Raw genomic sequence first — 19,098 nt, 5'->3', positions numbered from 1 at the left:
ATAAGTTAAAAGAAAAGGAAAAGAAACAATAATACTAATAGAACAATAAATCCCAGGCCAAAACAAAGTAAAAGAAATGGACAATAAAAACAAACTGAGCAACACCAAATAGGATGATTAAAAGATGAAGAATGTCATAATAGTAATAAAACAGAATAGGTGGATTTTTGTTTTTCTTGTTCTTTTCCCACAATTTTTTTACATGAAAATGCAGACATAAATAATTTCTGAACAAAAGAGTAAATAGGGATAAGCTAAAAGGTCAAATCTAAGTAGAAATAACAAAAGAAAAAGTACCAAAGTATTTTTACTAAAAAATAGTATATAAAAACATAATCGAAATAAGAAAATGTATTCATAGCAATCTTTGGACAACTTATATATAATTTAACACATCAAAATCAATCATAATCATCATTGCGACCTAGAAAAACTTACGAAAACTAACATAAGTAAAAATATGTATATATATATGTGTGTGTGTACGTAGCTAAGAAAAATAAATAGGAAGTCAACACATGAGCATTATTTACTAAACAAACACAATAGAAAATAAAGATAGATAATAAAGCATAAGGAATAAACATTAATACCGGTACAACAAACCAATACATCCAACATCGGCAGTAGCAATTAAAAAACTATGGATAAGGGTTATAAACAGTACCTGGATGACTATAAATTTTGCCTTACATCTGAAATATCAGCCAACCAAACATGAGCAAAAGCAGTGAAAGAGAGAAGGATAAATTGATCAAGCAATAAATGATGGAGAATGAAATAGAGTAGTAAATGAGTAAGAGTAAGATAAAGAGGCAAGAACGTGGAATGCAGAGAAAGAAAGAGAGATGTGCATGATAAATTCATGTGCAGCAACATGGTTAAATAAAGAAGAAGAAAACAGATCCATAACTTGTAAAAAATGCACACGTAAAAGTATGAAGTCGGTTTATAAAAGGTAAAGAACTAAAATTTCCTAATTAAATAATAAAAACAATGCATTACTCATAATAAGGAAAAGAAAAAAAACAAAGAATTAAAATACAAATATAACAATGTCCCCAGGGAAAGGAAAAAAGAGGAAAAAAAAGGGCAGAGGATTTTTTTTCCCCAAAATTTTTCGTTCATCACAAATAATGAGGAAAAATCAAGAATCCATTTAATACCTCTGTAGCAAAGCAAGCATAAATCATCATTATAGCAGGACAAATCAACATTGTGCACCCTACACATCAGCAACTCAATAAATATGGAAAAACAAAACCAAAATTAGCCAGAAACAACACAAAAGCATCTAGATAGAAACTACTCTCCCAATAAAAGAACCAATCCAGAACAAACACAAAGCGTTCAAGGATAATTTCTCAAAAACCATTTATGTGATCTAATCAGAAATTGCATCAAATCTTAATGAATACTGAAGAATTTTTATACATAAAGCACAAAAGTAAATAATAAAGAGAAACACAGAAAAAGATATCAAAGCCAGAGGGGAAAAATGATCGAACATGCAGCCCCCCAAAACGACACAAAAATCTAAATAAAATCATAAATCAAACCGGGACAGAGGTAGCCTAGAAAAGCCAAAAAAGCCGCAGCAAAACCCAGATGAACCGAAGGAACTTCCACCAAAACAACAGGAAAAAATCAAACCAAAGCCACAACTTAAAACGCTCGAAGAAGGAAGCAGTAAAAGCCAACAATACTGATGAAAATCAAGGGAGAAAGGCAACAAAAACGAAACCATGAAGAAAGGCGAAAGAGGCCAAGAAAAAGAGAAAATGGAAGACGGATAAGAGCTTAAGGTTTCAATGAGAAACAATAAAAGGCATAAGAGCTTAAGGTTTCTGCGAAGCATGCGAGAACCTGAAAGTGCAAAAAAATCATTAAAACCAGCAAGGAAAAAAAAAGATGATGGAACGTGCAATTGCCCAAAACCATGCAAAAGGCAAAATCAAAATCACTAATCAAACTAGTATAGAGGCAAACAAAGAAAATACCGTAAGCCTCTGCCAAAGCCCAAATGAGTCAGAGCACCGGCGACCAAAACCACAGGGGAAAATCAAAAGAAAGCCACCGATAAAACCGCCGAAGAAGCCAAAACGCAAATCACAGAGTAACACCATTTTCTGCAAAATTATATATGCCAAAATGGGGCGACAAAAGCGGAGAAAATGAGGACATTGAAGAGGCAAGAAAGGCTAGGGCAAGGGAGACGAAGAAAATGGCGAGGCAAAAATGGAAAAAATTAGGGCTCCATCGAAGAACTGAAGCAGGCAGAAGAAATGAGGGAATCGAGGACAAAAGAAAAATTAGGCCCCTACTGGATGCAAAATCACCAAAAAACCAAAGCCCAAAAATCCAGAAAGGAGAAACAACAGGGGCAAAAGCAGAAAAACAATTCATCACAAACGGGTTAAAAGACCAAATCACCCCTGCGCCAGACAAATGAAGGAGCAGTAAATCGAGGATAAAATGGTCATTTCACTATAAAAAAATAGTAAATTGTGTCTGCGTGAACAGCAAACCCCAACTCTCCTTTAGTATATTTATAAAGTGAATGTTTCAATTCGTCAAATAGTGTCCGACGGACTCTGGAAGCCTCCAACAATAATAATAACATTAAAAATAATACAAACCCACCAAATCAACCATCCATAACCATTCATACACACAATCCAAATTTGACAAAACGCGGCCGCCTCAGTGAAGGGTATTCTCGTCTTTCTACTATTTTCACCAATGAACCGGACCGGACGTACGTACGTACAGCACACAGTATTCGCAGCCAACTTCACAAATCTTGAACGACCCTTTTCTCTCTGTAGACATCTCCCAACCAACAGAAAAGAAGCTCGATCCAGAACGAAGCGCAAAAAACGACGCCGAATCCATGGGCGTGCCGGCGTTCTACCGTTGGCTGGCCGATCGGTACCCGCTCTCGATTTCCGATGTCGTCGAGGAAGAGCCCAAGGAGGACTCCAATGGCATCCCCATGCCCATCGACGTTTCCAAACCTAATCCCAACGGCTTGGAGTTCGACAATCTCTACCTCGACATGAACGGCCTTATTCATCCTTGTTTTCACCCCGAGGGCAAGGTATTGTTCTTCGTTTCCCTCGACTAGATATGCTAAGATGTTTTGTTCATCTGTCATTTCATTAGTTTGTGTTTGTGTGATTCCATTGATTTTTGTTCTTAATTCGAGTCTGGAGGTGAGAAGTGGAATTATAAGTTTGAATTTTGAGTACGAGGGAGAAATGTTTTAGTTTCTATGGAGGTTAACAATGATTTGCTTTCGAACGAGATGCCACAGGGAATGAAACAGTTTCTGATTGTTTCTCTATAATTTCTGTGCATAAACAAGCTGGTAGTTTGTTCAAGTTACAAATTGGAGTTAAATTGGTGTTAAGTGAGCACACAAAGGAATGCCAAACATACATACATACATTTATATATATATATATATATTTATATTTTTTTGGGCGTTAGCTCAGTTGAACTTGTTTGTAAAGATGGCACCTTTCGTATTAAACCCATGTATTTCAAAATTTTTCCCTGATCATGTTATTCTCTTTTCATGCTCAGCCCGCTCCAGCTACCTACAATGATGTATTCAAATCTATATTTGAATACATTGACCATCTCTTCTCATTGGTTCGCCCAAGAAAGCTTCTTTATCTGGCAATTGGTGAGAATTTCTCTAATTCTTTTGGGCTTTACTAGAACCACATTTTGAACCTTGCTTAGAATGCGAAGTATTGAGCTTAGTGCCACTGCGTGCATAGGTTTTTTCGAAATAAGATTTTCCTTGAATTTTACAGATGGTGTTGCTCCAAGAGCTAAAATGAATCAGCAACGTTCTCGACGCTTTAGAGCCGCTAAAGACGCTGCGGAAGCAGTAAGATTTACTTCCCATGTTATTGGAATGGGCGGCTAACATTTAATAGGCAGTGAACTTATTGCCCTTATGTACTTTTTTCTTAGGCAGCTGAGGAAGAAAGATTGAAGAAAGAATTTGAGGACGAGGAGAGAAACTTGACACTCACAGAGAAGTCTGAAACTTCCGACTCGAATGTTATTACTCCTGGAACTCAGTTTATGGCAGTGCTCTCGGTGGCACTTCAGTATTACATTCAAAGTAGGTTGAATCGCAACCCTGGCTGGCGGTCTACAAAGGTCGGTATAAAATTATTCTATTTAGTCCCCACCTCCCTGTGCATTCAAGATCGGATGATTCCTTGCCTATGGAGTAATCCCTTCTCGACATTTCCATATACTTCTGGTTTTCAGGATACTTTGTCTCTGTCTCTGTCTCTCTAAGTTTATTTATGGGGCTGCATTGGGTATTTGAAGGTTATTCTTTCTGATTCAAATGTTCCTGGTGAGGGAGAACACAAAATTATGACATACATTCGATTGCAACGTAACCTTCCTGGTTTTGATCCTAATACTCGGCATTGTCTGTATGGTCTGGTGAGTGGTTTTAACTTTAATCATTTTGTCAATCGATGCTTGTTTTCAATCTTTTGTCATTTTTATGTTTCTTTATCTTTTATCTCTTTTTTTTCTTCTATTTCTTCCTTTGGGCCTTATGATGAGTTTTTTGTTTAATTATAATTGATTTGATTGTTGCAATCAGGATGCGGATCTCATTATGTTGTCTTTAGCTACGCATGAAATTCATTTCTCAATACTACGAGAGGTTAGTTATGATTGTCTTCTGGACAGCCTATAAGTTTATAACCCATTTATTGCTACTAGTTGATATCGTGTTTTTCCCCCCTGCTCCAAATACAGTTGATTACTCTGCCTGGGCAGCAAGAAAAGTGTTTTGTCTGCGGTCAGATTGGTCATCTGGCAGCTGAGTGTCGTGGTAAACCGGATGACCCGTTAGATTGGAATGTGGTAGATGAAACTCCAATTCACAAGAGGAAATATCAGGTTGGGAAGTTGGCTTCATTTCATTGATGTAGCATTGTAGCTTCATTTACCTCATAACTCTCTCTCTCTCTTCCTGAAATATTTTACTGTGGGCAGTTCCTCAACATCTGGGTATTGCGAGAATATTTGCAATATGAGCTGGACATTCCCGACCCTCCATTTGATATTGATTTTGAACGAGTAGTGGATGATTTTGTCCTCCTTTGTTTTTTTGTCGGCAATGACTTTCTTCCACATATGCCTACATTAGAGATCAGGGAGGTACGTGGTATCTGGCTTGCTGTTGTTTTAACGAGTTGCATTGGATTTCATCATCTGCCTATTATGAATTACTAACACGAAAGAATTCGTTGCATCCTTTTTTTGAAACTTATACGTGTTAGGCTGATTGTATAGGTTTTATATAATCTCTCAACAAAAGAAAAAATTTACTTTCCTCTTGCGTTCCACTTTTAGTTCTCTCTGTTATGCTGAAGTATCGATTTCTATCTTTTCAGGGTGCCATTAATTTATTGATGCATGTTTATCGAAGAGAGTTTGCTGCTATGGGTGGTTATCTTACTGATGCGGGTGAGGTAATTATTTTTCTTTACAGGTTTTGGTTTGCTATTTAACATATGGAAGTAACAACTAAATTGACTTTGTAATTTCTTACCCAAAAAAAAAAGACACTGTAATTAATCATAATATAATACCCCTTTGAAGATCCTTAAATATGTCACATGGTCACAATAGCATTTTAGATTATATATTATGATCCATGAGGACAAGTAGTAAATGTAGTCTAATTCAAAAAAATCACTCAAAAGAAAAATTCTCGACGCTGGTTAGTTGGGGTTCATGCCTGTTTTGACCTACTGAAATTTCCATCAGTTTTATTTTGTTCATTTCGCTTTCTCATGGATGGAGTTTTATTTTAATTTCTAGTTTCGAGTTTCAAGATCTCTTGGGTTCATTAGGGTCTCTTGGGTTCATTAGGCTTTCTTATGTTTCTAGGGCTATAAATAAGTTTTAGGCACGCGGTGTCAGGTCGTGCTAATAAACGTCATGCTGTTGACCATTTCACTCTCCAGGTGTTGTTAGACAGAGTAGAGCACTTTATTCAGTCAGTGGCTGTTTATGAAGACCAGATCTTTCAGAAGCGGGCTCGAATTCAGCAGGTTTCTGAATTCTCCTTAATTTAACTACATATTTCATCATTTCCCCCAGCCATTAGTCCAATCCATGGTTTTAGTCATGGCTTATTTTAAACATATTTATAATTGCGTTTTCATGATTATGGCTTAAGAATGTGCTATCCCAGTGGCATTGTTACTTCTAGGTGAGAGTTGTTTTTGCAATGTAGACAGGAAGTGGATACTTTTTCTTAATTATAGTATTGTTGAGCAGGCCATCGAGAATAATGGGGAGATGAGAAGAGCCAAAAGAGAGGCAAACGGGGAGCAACAGACTCTGGTGGTAGAGAAGGCTCCAGTGGTAGACAAGGTTTGTTGTTTAACTTCATCCTGGGACTGAATTTCTTTGTCGAAAATGAGAACAACTGTATGTCTCCAACTCTATTGTCTTCGTAATCAAAAGAACTTCTCAGAATTTATTTATTTATTTTTTTTGGTAATCCAGATTTGCAAACTTTCCTTCATTTTGAGGATGTGGTTCTCTCTTGTTGAGCTGTCTCTGTATTTTTAGCCTCCGTTTTCTCCTCATAATTGATTTAATTATCTATGAAGGGTTTTTCCTATAAAAAAAAACATTTTCTGCAGAAAATTATTATTTTCTGTAGAAAATTATTGTTTTCTGTATATTAAAAATTTAGGCCCCAAACACCCTTTTCCAGACTTTTTTTTGTCCTATCTGGCAATGCCATGAGGTTCTATTCTTCCATAATCAACTTGGTTTTATCTTTTCTGCTTCCCAATGCTTTAGGTAATTGTGCTCCATGTTGTGTACTCTTAAGCTATTACTTTCTTTTATCTCCTTTTTTTTTTTTTAATTAGTTGTATGTTGCATTTGAAAGATAACAAAAATGCAGTTTTCTTTTTGAAGATAATCCTTTCAATTATTGTAGTCTTGCAAATTTTGTTGTTGTTTTAGAGAGTGGCTACAGCGAGTGTTAGGTTATTTGTTGCTTTATAATTCTGATCTGATTGCACTCTACCATTAGCCTTTTGTATTTGCGGGGCTCTGCTTAACTGTGGGCCTCTAAAGTAGGTGGACCAAGCAAGGCCAAGGTCAGATCATGTGGATTCTAATTCTTCTTGTAGATGCTTTAGCATTTCATTGTTCTATTTTTCTCAGGTTAAGCTGGGGGAACCTGGATACAAAGAAAGGTATTATGCTGAGAAATTTGGTGTATCAACGCCTGAGAAGATCGATGAAGTTAGGAAAGACACAGTAAGTTCTTGAGTTCTTGTGCAACCATTTTAATCAAGGATCCTTCAAAGTGGTTTTGAAGTGTGCGTTTGTCACCAATATGTACAGTTCTCGTAATTGTTTCTGTTGTGACTTTTATTCATTTTTTAAGTTTTAGATAGCACAAAATGCCCGTGCTTGAAATGTTACCCATTTCTTAGTATTATTGAAAGTTTAAAGTTGTAAGCAGTCCCTTTTCTTCTGTCAGCAAGATTTTTTATTTTTGTTTTTTCCACTCAAGAGTTTCGATGAATCAAGTGTTAAAATTATAGGATGACAAATATATGTACGTTTTGTTTGCAGGTTCTGAAATATGTAGAAGGCTTATGTTGGGTTTGTCAGTACTACTACCAAGGTGTTTGCTCATGGAAATGGTCAGTTTGTGATTGATAGCTGAAAATAACTTCTTTCTCCTTCATCTGCTATTCATTTTGCTGTTTAAATGAACTTTATCGGTTTTCTGTTTGCAACTTTATTGGTTTTCTATTTGCAACTTGCAAGGAAAAATAAATGTTCATTAAGACCAAGGATCTTAGAAGACTTTTATTCTCGAAGTCATATGAGTGAATAATTGTTCAACTTGTGTTGAGGAGGAAAATAAAGGACGAGAAAATGATCAATGAGTTGTGTTATTGTCGAGATAATCTGTCAGAATCTCTCACCAAGGTGTTCAATAAATCCATGGATATTTGAGCAAAAAATACCCATGGATAAAATGAGACAGGAAATGCTGTAATTTTTGGAGATTCTTCCAAAGCTTCGCAATGAGCAGGGCATTGCTTTTACCATAGTAGTTGTTAAACTTGACCAGCATCTAAAACCTGAGCTTGGCTTGTTGAAATCGATCTGTAACCAGTCTCTATATGTGTCCAGTTCGTAGTTTGACCGATGATCATTGAATCTGCCCATCTCGGTGAATTTTTGGTTTTTCTCTTGGTTGTACATATGTCAGCTTTTTAAATAGAAATTTTAAACTCCAAATGGTGGTGTTATATACTTCTGACTCAGTCTCTTGAATTTTTTTTGAGCACCGCTCAAAAGTGAAACACAATATGTTTCGTTCAAACTATTTATAACTTGATTTCTCATGCTGTTTTTATGTTTATTTGCAACCGGTTCTCTGTTACTGACAGTTGTCTGTCAATAACTGTGCTTTTTTCTTGTTACTGTTTGCTTAGGTATTATCCATACCATTATGCCCCATTTGCTTCCGATCTGAAAGATCTGATGGAACTGGAAATAACATTTTTCATTGGTGAGCCATTCAAACCCTTTGAACAGCTTATGGGAACTTTGCCAGCTGCTAGGTGCCATTTCTCTCCCTAGTTGAAATTCACATAAATTTATTGATAATGACATATGATTTGGTTATATACACCGGTTGCAGTGATGGTTATACTTATGAATTTTCTCTTGCAGTTCAAGTGCTCTACCAGAGAAATACAGAAACTTGATGACTGATCCATCATCACCTATTTATGCGTTCTACCCTCCTGGTAAAATTAAATTTAAAATTTATGTTTATATGTTGTGTCGTTTGGTTCTCCTTTTCAATGGGACTTTATTTTGCCTTTTGTTTCTTATGCAGATGTTGAGATTGACATGAACGGCAAGCGTTTTTCATGGCAGGTAGAGTGTCTGTTAATGTGAATATTTGTCATGTCTCTGCACAATTATTGGAAAACTAATAACAGTTGTGTCAAATTCCTCTCTGTTGCATCAGGGTGTTGCCAAATTGCCATTCATTGATGAGAGGAAGTTGCTTGGAGCAATAAGGAAGCTTGAAAGCACCTTAACGGTCTGGAAAATTGCTTTTATACAATCTTTTGTTTAGTTTTTCACTCAAATTCGTTTTAGAATATTGCTGTTCTGAACTATAGAGATGCAGAACTTAGAGAATTAATATTTCGGTCTATCGGATGTGCATGTTATAGCTTCTTCAATTACTAGAAACGAACTTCTTTTGCTGCTTATTTCTCATAGAATTTCCACATCAGATCATATTTGTCCTAATGGAAACAACGGGATGGATAACCCTTCCTTTTATTCCCTTCTGCTCGGCCCCTTCCATTTTCTATGTTATCTAGCTGACATTTGGACTTACAGGGATATTATTAGCATCAAAACCAAAGTTGATGTCTAGCATTTTCATGTATATATATGTGTGTGTGGGTGTGTGTGTGTGCGCGTGTATGTATATATATATATACACACATTTTTCAGCTTTTGTGCTCAAGTATGAACACTTTCAATTTTGGTTTACCAGGAGGAAGAGCAGATACGAAATAGTGTGATGAATGATTTGTTTTATGTTCATCGTGCACATCCTTTGGCTTCACAAATCTACATATACTACCAACTTAATCATCGGATGCCCCAATTCACAAGAGTTCCTTGTGCGATTGACACAAATGCTAGGTTGTTTAATCTTTGGGTCCCTTAATATTTACCTATCAAGCATGACTACATGTTCTGGTTTACTTATTCTGTGGTGAACTTTCACAGTGGTGGAATGAATGGATACCTTTGGTTATGCGAGAGGAGTTGGATGAGAAATGTAGTCCCGTCCCCTATCAGTGGATTTCAGGACATCGAGCATAACCAAGTCTTGTAAGTAGTACTCCTACCATGCTTATCTGGAAAATTAAATAATTGAGTATTACATGTTGGAACTTTTGCATTTTTTTTTTGTTTGCAGAACTATTGCATATCTTAACCCCGCTGCACATAGACACATCCCAAAACCTCCCAATGGTGTGTTCATGCCCGAAAAGGTACTCGAGTTCTTGTGCTTTCAAAAACTCCCCGTTGATTCTTGTTCTGAATGCCTAAAAGTTGGGGAACGTACTTGTTCTCGTCTGTTGTTTGTGTGGTTAGTGTTTCGTTGATTCTTTCTTTAAGTACATCAAGCATGCATCTATATTGGTCAGTTTTTTTACAAGTATTGGCAGTACAACGGAATGATATTTCTTCTAGGTCAAGTGAGATGTGCATCATTTAGGCTTTACCCAAGGTAGCCTTTGTTGTAAAAGTACTTGTTCCTTGCATGGGTTAGCAGTAACCGTAAAGTTGGTCGTTTACCATCTGCATGTTTGAAGACAGACCTGTTTTATTTTTTTTGTTCTCTTTTTTAATCGTTTCAATATTTGCTTATTTAGCACTTCTTGTGCTCCCGCGCTGTTATTATCCTTTTTGTTTTTATTTCTGCTTAAGATATGGGCAAACTTTTGACCTTTTTTTTTTTTTTAATTTGCAGATTTTAAATCCAATAGATATTAAACCATTCCCTGTGTTATGGCATGAAGACAATTCCCGGCGCAACCAATATAGGGAAAGGTGAGAATGCGATTCTTCTACTTTGATGGTAAATTCTACAATTTTTGTACTGTCTATTTCATTGCTTTAGAACCAACTCTGCTTTGACGTGCAAGTGTGAAGCTTCCACCTCTCCAGTTACACGCAGAATCATGAGAAAGAACCTGAAAATGTTATTTCATCTTAATTGATTACTGGGCTCGATTTTGGTCTATCTAATATTGAAGATCCTTCGTATTAATTAATCGAACCCTCCGTGACAAGGGAATAGATTATTAAATCTGATGCATCTCTTTTACAGACAACAAGTGTCTGGAGCAATAACTGGCCCTCAGTTGGGAGAAGCCGCACATCGTCTTGTCAAGAACTCCCTAAATCTCAAATCCAATGATTCACACTCTGGATTGTGGGAGCAGCCACCATCTAGAAATTTCCCAGGCTCCTATCCAGTAACTAGATCAAGACCAGCTGGACCTTCTGGATATGAAAGAGGCTTCCGGCAAGATCCAAATGCTTACTGTGACAATTATTTCACTCCTCAGGGCCACATGGGTAGGCCTAGATTTCCAGTCTCGAATGGTACGCAGAATTTTAGGACACCAGATAGAACACATAATCAAGAACAGCACCGCAACATGAGAGCCGGGATGTCTGCTTTGACAATGGAAGACAATGTGAGAGCCAGATCACCTGCCTTGATGTCGCCTAGAATGCCAAATTCGGGAAACTCATCAAACACGTTCCGCCAGTTTTTGCAGAACACAGGTGCACTTCCAGCACCCCCTCCCAAGTGGATTGACAAAGCTGTGACTGCGAATGGCGGGATGTATACTGGGCGACAGGAAACCATCTTACATGATAGGCAGGCAAAGAAGGCTTATCAGATTAAGACACAAACTCCGCCAGATTCAATGAATCATGGAGAGCAGGAGCGTTTGTAGTGAATTTGTTCAGTTGTATGTTCTCTCTGGTGCCCGTCCGTTTATGAGAATCACTGCAACATGGTTTGAATCAATGTCTTACTATTCGATTAGAGGTGCTACAAGCTTAATGAGTTTGATAGGTAGCACTGATCAAAGTCACCATTGTTCTATATCTCTTCCTCCAAAGTGGTCACTGGTCAATACGTGCACTTTCCTGGTTTTCAGCGGTGAAAAAAAAAGAGCATTTTTGGCTAACTTCTCATGAAGATGGTTTCATCACGAATAGGAAAATTCATTAATGCGGAGTTTTATTGATCTGCAGCTGGGGATGTCATTGAAGAGGAATTTGAAATGTGCTTTGAGTTTCCTTTTTTTGTTTTATTTTTTTGGCTTACGGACCTGGGTCATCAGAGAGATCGTGTGTAGTTGTGTCATACCCGTTGTAGTCAGATATTTATAGGGAAAAGAATTGGTAGATTCTTAGAACTTGTCTTAGGAAAAAACAAAATCAAAAAGAAAAAAGAAAGTAGATGCTTACATGTTTCATATTCAGCGAAATGCTGGTATGTATATTATGATAGGTCCTACATGACTACCGAATCTCACTTGTATCAATATTGTTTTCTCTTATTATTTCTTTGTTTCATTTGCAAATTATTGTACTCTTTCTTTCCAAATCGCATTTTGATTATGGATTTTTAGTTAGAAACCGCAGGAAAGGTCAGCAATCAGGGGACGTATATGATTAATTATTTAGCAGTCTATCTAGTTTGTGTATAAAATGTTTGCAATTTTGCAGATATAATTAATATCATAGAACGTAGAACAAGCAAATTGTTACGCCATCGTCCGCCAAATAGTAGTTGAAGTTTACATCTTAAAGTCTTTTCTTCCTTTAAATCACGCACAATCATCCGCATGCTTCCTCGCGGACTGGCGCGGAACTTGGGAGGGGCAAAGGTCACAGCACAAGTCTTGTGATTTTGCTTTCACTGCAATCTCTTCTTTTAGTAGGCCAATCCCCTCAAATTCAAATCAGCCATTCTTTTTGGGACTAAAAGACATAAAGCCAAGCAATTTGGGATCGTTTTCTTCCAGTAACTAAAAATCCACGTAAATTAAAGGAATACTACATTTGGAGAGTCGGCTCGAACATGTAGATTCTATATCAAAATTTAGTATAATCTACACATGTTCATGATACAAAATGAATAACTAGACTTCCTAAGTGATACTGGCCCTACTTTAGGCTGAATTCCTTGAGAATACCTAGCATGACCGTGACGACCGAGCAGGTCCATAAATCAACCTAATAATATTTGACATCTAAATATAGTGACTTTAAGTCATGCAAGTTATGCTAAAGGGATTTCAATTATTTAGAATGCAGTCTAGACTTGGCAAGATGTCCTCTTCACTTTGCATATTTCTTGACAATACTTATTGCTATAATAACTAGAGCAGTAGTAATGAATGGACACTTCACAGTTAGCTCTGCAAGCTTTTGTGCACATTCTTCGCCCTAATTAGCATACTGACACCCTGTTTGTTTTATAAACTACTGTTAAAATCTTTTTGCCAGAGTATTTTTTCTCATAAAATTTAAAAATTTCTTCAATTTTTTCTGTTTAAACTTACGAACCGAACGAGCTATTAGAAGTTATAAGCAAGCAGCTGTAGGAGTCCAGAGCTGCCTCACAATATGAGACATACAAAAGAAATAAACACTACCAGGAATCAGAATGTCAGATCAAGCTGAGACCATGATCTTTTATTCAAAATCCACTGCCACCGGCGACAAAACCTTGTGTGTGTGTGTTTTTTTTTTTTTTTTTTCATATTGGATAGAAATTTCTAGATTTTTCCACTATATCAATAGGTGAGCATTGTTCGAAAATTCCTTATGTAGTATTCTTACAACTAGTGGTTCAGGAAAAAAAACATTATCTGTATCCGTATTTCACAGAAGCAAATCCAAAGTTCTTCCCTACTTAACCGAATCAAAATGTTTCAACATAAATTTACTATATCCTACTATTTATTACTCATCCAACCAGAATTCTTTTTTATATATTCCACATGTAGCAAACAACCTTCCAGTAAAAATCTCATACCTCAACCACTATTGAAGGAAGTAGCCAGACAAGAAAAGCACAAAGAACAAAAACAAAGTCCCATATATAAGTATAGCCTTCTGCCCAGAAGTGAGTGCATTCCCACCAAGCCCAAACTGCTGATTCTGCGCAAACCCAGCAATCTCCACACTCTTACTCTCAAAGAAGCTCTGTGAGGCCCCACATGTTGGGCATCTCCAATCCTCAGGCAACTTTTCAAATGGCAATCCTGGGGGTATGGGATAAGATGGGTCCCCCACGGCCTCATCATATTTGTAACCACAAGACCTGCATTCGTATATTCCAGTGTTCAAGACGGCAAATTTCTCTTCAAGCCTTCGCTTATCAAACGTGTCTTGCTCTTGCTCTTGCTCTTTCTCTGGCTGCTCCTCGACCTGGGGTGGAGTTGAACTGGTCTGGTCCGAAGTGGGTTTGTCTTCTTTGGAGACGTCAATGGAGTTTGTGATGAATTTGGGAGGCTTGTTTAGGGCCTTCTGAGGAAGTGAGAGTGAAAAAGATGGGATTTTGGGAAGAAGAGTTGGGTTGCTGAAATGGGTTGGTTTGGATTTTGGAAGTGAACAAGTTTGGGAAAAAGAGGTCGAGATGTGGAAAGAAAAAGTGGGTCTTGTCGTTGCACAAGCCATGATTATCAAAATGGTGGTTTGGTTGTGGGATTTTTTTTTTGTTTTTTTGTTCTCCTCTTTCTCTTTTCAGTTCTAGGCTATACAGAGAGTGAAAAAAAGAAATGGTTTGCCGGGATTTCTGGTATTTTGTTTATGATGAGTTGGTTGTTTGCATCTGAGTGGAGGAGAGAGGAAGGGGATGCATGGAAGAGCATATGCTTGTGTTTGAAAGAGAGTTGGATAAGGTGGGGAAAGTTCGTTGGATCGAGTGGATTCTATTGATGGGCTGGGTTTTGGGTTGTATTTTCTAGGACTTGAACCCCATGTAGACAAAATTGTTACCACTTTACCATTTACAAAGGAGAAAATTAGGTGAAATGCAAAATTCTTATTTGTTTTCTAATTTATGCCCATAATTTTTTTGTGATTTGAATTTACGTCACATTTTATTGATCTTTAACTAGTTCAGTCGTAAGGAACAAAACTAAAATTCTAATATCTAGGCATAAATTCGAAAGCAATATTTTTTGGAGTATTTTGCAAAAGTTTTCTTTACAAAATCAATAAATTGGGCATTAAGGTGGGCACAATTCCAAATCATCATACAATAGGAAAAGGAGACAATACCCTCTTAAATTGTATGAGTTTTAATTTTTACCGTTTACACTTAATTAATACTTTTTTAATTAAATATTTTATTAGTCAAAAAAATATTAATTAAATACTATATTAGTCAAGATAATATTAATTAAAAATAAGGAGTAAAAATCTATACACATACGCTTTTAAGAGTAAGTTCTTTAATTTTCTCAAGAGACTAAAGTAATTTTAAAAAAAAATTATTTTAAGCGAGCTTTTTAATCACTTATGATTGTAGCTCACTAATGAGATATTTTTGCTTTGCATAATTTATTATAAGATTCATGAATAAATAAATAAAAGTCGCCTGGTAACTAATTAGGAGTATCCGTTGGCTATGAGAACCAAATTTTCAAGAAATGAAACCTAAATATGCATAAATAAAAATGGCAAGTGTTGTTACTGATTAGTATTTTTTTTTTTTTGGCTGAAGGATTTATTAGTCAATAAATGTTATCTCCTGTAAGATGATGGTAGATTTAGATAAGTTATGACGATTCAGAATACTATTTGTATCATTTCAAAGACTAGAAGCTTATTTTCTGTAAAGAATTCCCTTTTTATATTGAATTCCACAACTTATGTGAATCTTCAGCCAAAAAGGCAAACTTAGAAAATGAACTTGATTTGCTTACGGTAGGTCATGCGAAATGGCAATTACAAGCCACCCTCCAATTGGAAAACAACAAAGAAGAACAACCGTTTTGTCTCCATGGCTGCCACATCATCGGTGTAGAATGCTTTAGCAAACAATGTTACATCTTTTCCTACACAAGTTAAATAATAGAATTTGATATAACAGCAAACTTTTTTCTAATACTCTTATCCAACCTTTGATCGTTGACCAACCAAACTTTTACAAACTAAACACAAAATAACATCCCCATAACCTCCCAACCTCTCATTAACAAATTAAATCCCCTGTCCAAAAAGGTACAAAATTAAGTCTGAATTTGCTTGGTACATGAAAAATGGTTGGCATAATATAAAATGGGTCTCATTTGCGATGCGGGACCCCTTTTTTTTTTTAATATTAATGTGTGATGCTTAAACTATCTGTGCCTATAACCTTATAAATCACCTGATCCTGCTGACCTCAACTTGTCCAAAGCAGCCTTAACCTGAGCCTGCACCAACTCCAGGCGCTTCAAATAGACTTCCAACTCCATAATCTGCTGCTCTCCCCACTTCTCATCATGAAAATTCACCACTTCCCCCCCATCACCAAACTTCATCAACCCAATCGGACTAAGACCCAAACCCATTATCAACCCCACGGTATCACTACCTTCATCACCACAGCTATTATTACTATTATTAATCTTGTTTAACCACGACCCATCATCCAAAACCCCTTTGGTAGTACTATTTCTCAGGGTCTGCGACCTCGTCCTGATCGGTACGTTGTCATCTACGACCGTTTGATCTTGATCACCAGTGCCTAAACGGTCCGTCGTATTCCATATCTCATGGGAAATCTCGAAAGCGGCCTTGTCGTGTGGGTTCTTAAACCAGAACTGATCCTGCATGTCCAAGCTCAAACTCCTTTTATTAGCGATGTTTTGGTTGTACTTTCTCTTTAATCTCCTGAGCTTGTCAACGATCTGGCTCTTGTTGAATCGAATCTGTAACTCGGGCTTAACCTCGTTACAGAAAGAAGAAACATAATCTTTCTGTTTTCTACTGCTTGTAATTCTCCGTCTTTTTGTCATGTGGTCCAAAAAGCCATGCAAGAGCTCGAGTTCGTCTTCTTTGGTCCAAACCCTTTTTTTAGAGACCCTTTTCACGGCCTCCCCACTGTCGTCGGTGCGACGTCGTTTTGAGGTAGAAGAAGAGGGATCGGCGGCGACGGCAGCGGCAACCGTACTGGAGGGAGGTTGGCATGGAGATTGGGTGGATGGGGAGACGGAGTCATCGCACGAGACGTCGTCGTTCGGTGATTCTGCTTCGTTGTCGTCGTCGTTGTAGTCGCTGTCGTCGTTGTTATCATCATATTCAGAAGAGGAGGAAGAAGAAGAAGAAGAGGCTGACATGATCCAGCTGACTAGTGGCCATGCCATCTCCATCTCGTTCTCCGTCTCCTCCTTAATGTTGCGTTAGGGAATATGCACGGAGTTCATGTAATATGAGGTAAAATATATGGAGGTAGTTGAGGAGTAATGGTTGATTAGTAAGGGTAAGAATTTGATGGTTATAGAGGTACGGACGCCAAAGAAAACATTTTTTTTTTCTTTTTTAATCTGTCCGATAATGAATGCTGTCCTCAAACTCAATTTTAGTTATTGTTATCATTTTGTTGCAGATAAGGTAGACCATTGTAACACAAAAAAGAAACTCTACGGTATTTTTTGTTTTTTTCCTAATATTGTTTTGGAGGCCTCAAATTAGCCAATGATTTAAGGTTTAAAAAGCCATATTGTAATTAACATTCGAATATTGTCAAGTTTAGAATAGGTCAAGAGTTGGAAATTAAAACTTTCCAAAAAAAAAAAAAGTTGGAAATTAAAGAATAGCTAAAACGACAATGATATTGCAATAACAGATAATGGATGACACGGATGTAGATATGTAGTTGAGTTTGAAGAATTCTCCTAGAGATTGGTATCTACCAAGTAAATATTTGTTAATTTCTTTTGAATAAATCAATTTGTATTATGAAAAAGCAAGTTGTTTCATATTCTTTTCGTTATATTAAGAATATATACTAAAATTTGATTCACTTATAGTACTGATTTAACTCACCCGCGGCAATAGAACTAAAGTCAATAGTGTTAAATAATTCATAATACTTCTTTTAACTTTCCCTTCCACAATAACAATATGTCGCTCGGCATAAATTTGCAAATAGTAAGACGCCATTAGCAATTTAAATCAAAGGCTACACTCCAATTCACAAAGGAATCGGTCCTACATATGTAACATATAGAGTAAGTATAGGGATGTAATATAACATAATAGAGAAAAGAAATAGCCTAATGTTAGTATACAATTTTTAAAATCAGATTTTTATAAAAGTTTGTTAAATAATCATATTTAATATGATTATGATTTGTTTTGAGTTAAAACTATGTTTTACCGAAAAGGTTTTTTTTTTTTTAAAAAAAATACTACATCACAAAATTTTACTTATTATATGTAACAATGATTTAAAAACATACCGTACTTCGTAAATGAATATTATGCCTTTTCATAATTATTGCTGCGTAGTTATATGTAATAACACCATTTTTTTTTATTAATGTATAAAATAAGTTTTTTTTTATGAAGAATCAAGAAACCCCGCAACATTTTTATGAGAACTTGGGAAATGAAAAGAACTTAATATTAGGGATTTTTAACACTTTTTTCCCCAATTTTTTGAGTTTCGATAACTTATCTGTTAAACTTTTAATTTTGGCATTTTATTCCTCAACTTGTCAAAGTATTACAATTAATTACCTTTCTTGGGTTGGATTTGGGAGTTGACTTGGAGATTTGTGTTAGGATTTGAATTAAGATTGGAGGTGCACTTTTATATCCTCATATTGGCTTTTCCATGATCACTAATTTAATGGTCACTAATAAAAATAAAGGATAATTTTCATGTTTGCCTCCTTAACTAGACCTGTTAATGATACGTTAATTCTATGTGTTGCTATTTTGTTGCTACTTCAAAAGACCCGATTGATGTTCAATGGTTGTTTGATTAATGTTTGTTTCTTCACGGTAAAAAAAAAAAAAAAAAAAAAAAAAAAAAAAAAAAAAAAAAAACCTCAATCATGCACGTTATTGTCCTCAAATGGTTTTTACTTCAACGTTCAGCCAAAAAAAAAAAAGGAAAAAATAATTAAAAAAAGTGATTTTGAATTAATAAATCAAAACTGGTAAAGAGACTGATAGATTTTGCGATAAAATGAGTTTTTGAGGCAAGGGTATTCATTACTAATTTGTTTTTTTTAACCATCTTTAAGTTAGATTAATTTTATTAATGTCTTTCAAACTTTGTACCTTGTTTCAAAATGGTTCAAAACACCTCTAATATATAAAACAGTTTAAAATGTCCCCTCCATCCAATTCACTCATTTATGCCTCATTCATTTTGACCTCGTTCACTTTACGAATTCAAATTTTCAATTCGATCTGAGATGTGAC

The 19,098-nt window shown here is 36.1% G+C and overlaps 3 protein-coding genes across 3 annotated transcripts; 1 reads left to right on the top strand and 2 right to left on the bottom strand.

Moving 5' to 3' along the window:
- Positions 1 to 2,789: 2,789 nt before the first annotated feature.
- LOC21389622 (5'-3' exoribonuclease 4) lies at positions 2,790 to 12,218 on the top strand. The gene is made up of 22 exons (XM_010091974.2): positions 2,790 to 3,100; positions 3,589 to 3,691; positions 3,825 to 3,901; positions 3,988 to 4,179; positions 4,357 to 4,476; positions 4,643 to 4,705; positions 4,801 to 4,944; positions 5,041 to 5,205; positions 5,442 to 5,519; positions 6,018 to 6,104; positions 6,334 to 6,429; positions 7,240 to 7,335; positions 7,657 to 7,727; positions 8,532 to 8,660; positions 8,773 to 8,849; positions 8,942 to 8,982; positions 9,077 to 9,151; positions 9,620 to 9,771; positions 9,859 to 9,963; positions 10,052 to 10,127; positions 10,610 to 10,689; positions 10,970 to 12,218. The coding sequence occupies exons 1-22, from the start codon at positions 2,894 to 2,896 to the stop codon at positions 11,607 to 11,609; spliced, it is 2,874 nt and encodes a 957-aa protein (XP_010090276.1). The 5' UTR covers positions 2,790 to 2,893; the 3' UTR covers positions 11,610 to 12,218.
- Positions 12,219 to 13,483: 1,265 nt separating this feature from the next.
- LOC21389621 (rubredoxin) lies at positions 13,484 to 14,583 on the bottom strand. Its single transcript, XM_010091973.2, has one exon. The coding sequence runs from the start codon at positions 14,347 to 14,349 to the stop codon at positions 13,714 to 13,716; it is 636 nt and encodes a 211-aa protein (XP_010090275.1). The 5' UTR covers positions 14,350 to 14,583; the 3' UTR covers positions 13,484 to 13,713.
- Positions 14,584 to 15,624: 1,041 nt separating this feature from the next.
- LOC21389620 (probable transcription factor At3g04930) lies at positions 15,625 to 17,076 on the bottom strand. The gene is made up of 2 exons (XM_010091972.2): positions 16,049 to 17,076; positions 15,625 to 15,734 (listed from the first exon to the last, which is right to left on the bottom strand). The coding sequence occupies exons 1-2, from the start codon at positions 17,031 to 17,033 to the stop codon at positions 15,625 to 15,627; spliced, it is 1,095 nt and encodes a 364-aa protein (XP_010090274.1). The 5' UTR covers positions 17,034 to 17,076.
- Positions 17,077 to 19,098: the final 2,022 nt, after the last annotated feature.

This window comes from Morus notabilis, unplaced genomic scaffold (genome assembly GCF_000414095.1).
Source record: "Morus notabilis unplaced genomic scaffold, ASM41409v2 Scaffold2202, whole genome shotgun sequence".
Taxonomy (NCBI): domain Eukaryota; kingdom Viridiplantae; phylum Streptophyta; class Magnoliopsida; order Rosales; family Moraceae; genus Morus; species Morus notabilis.
This window is presented reverse-complemented; position numbering and strand designations above follow the sequence as displayed.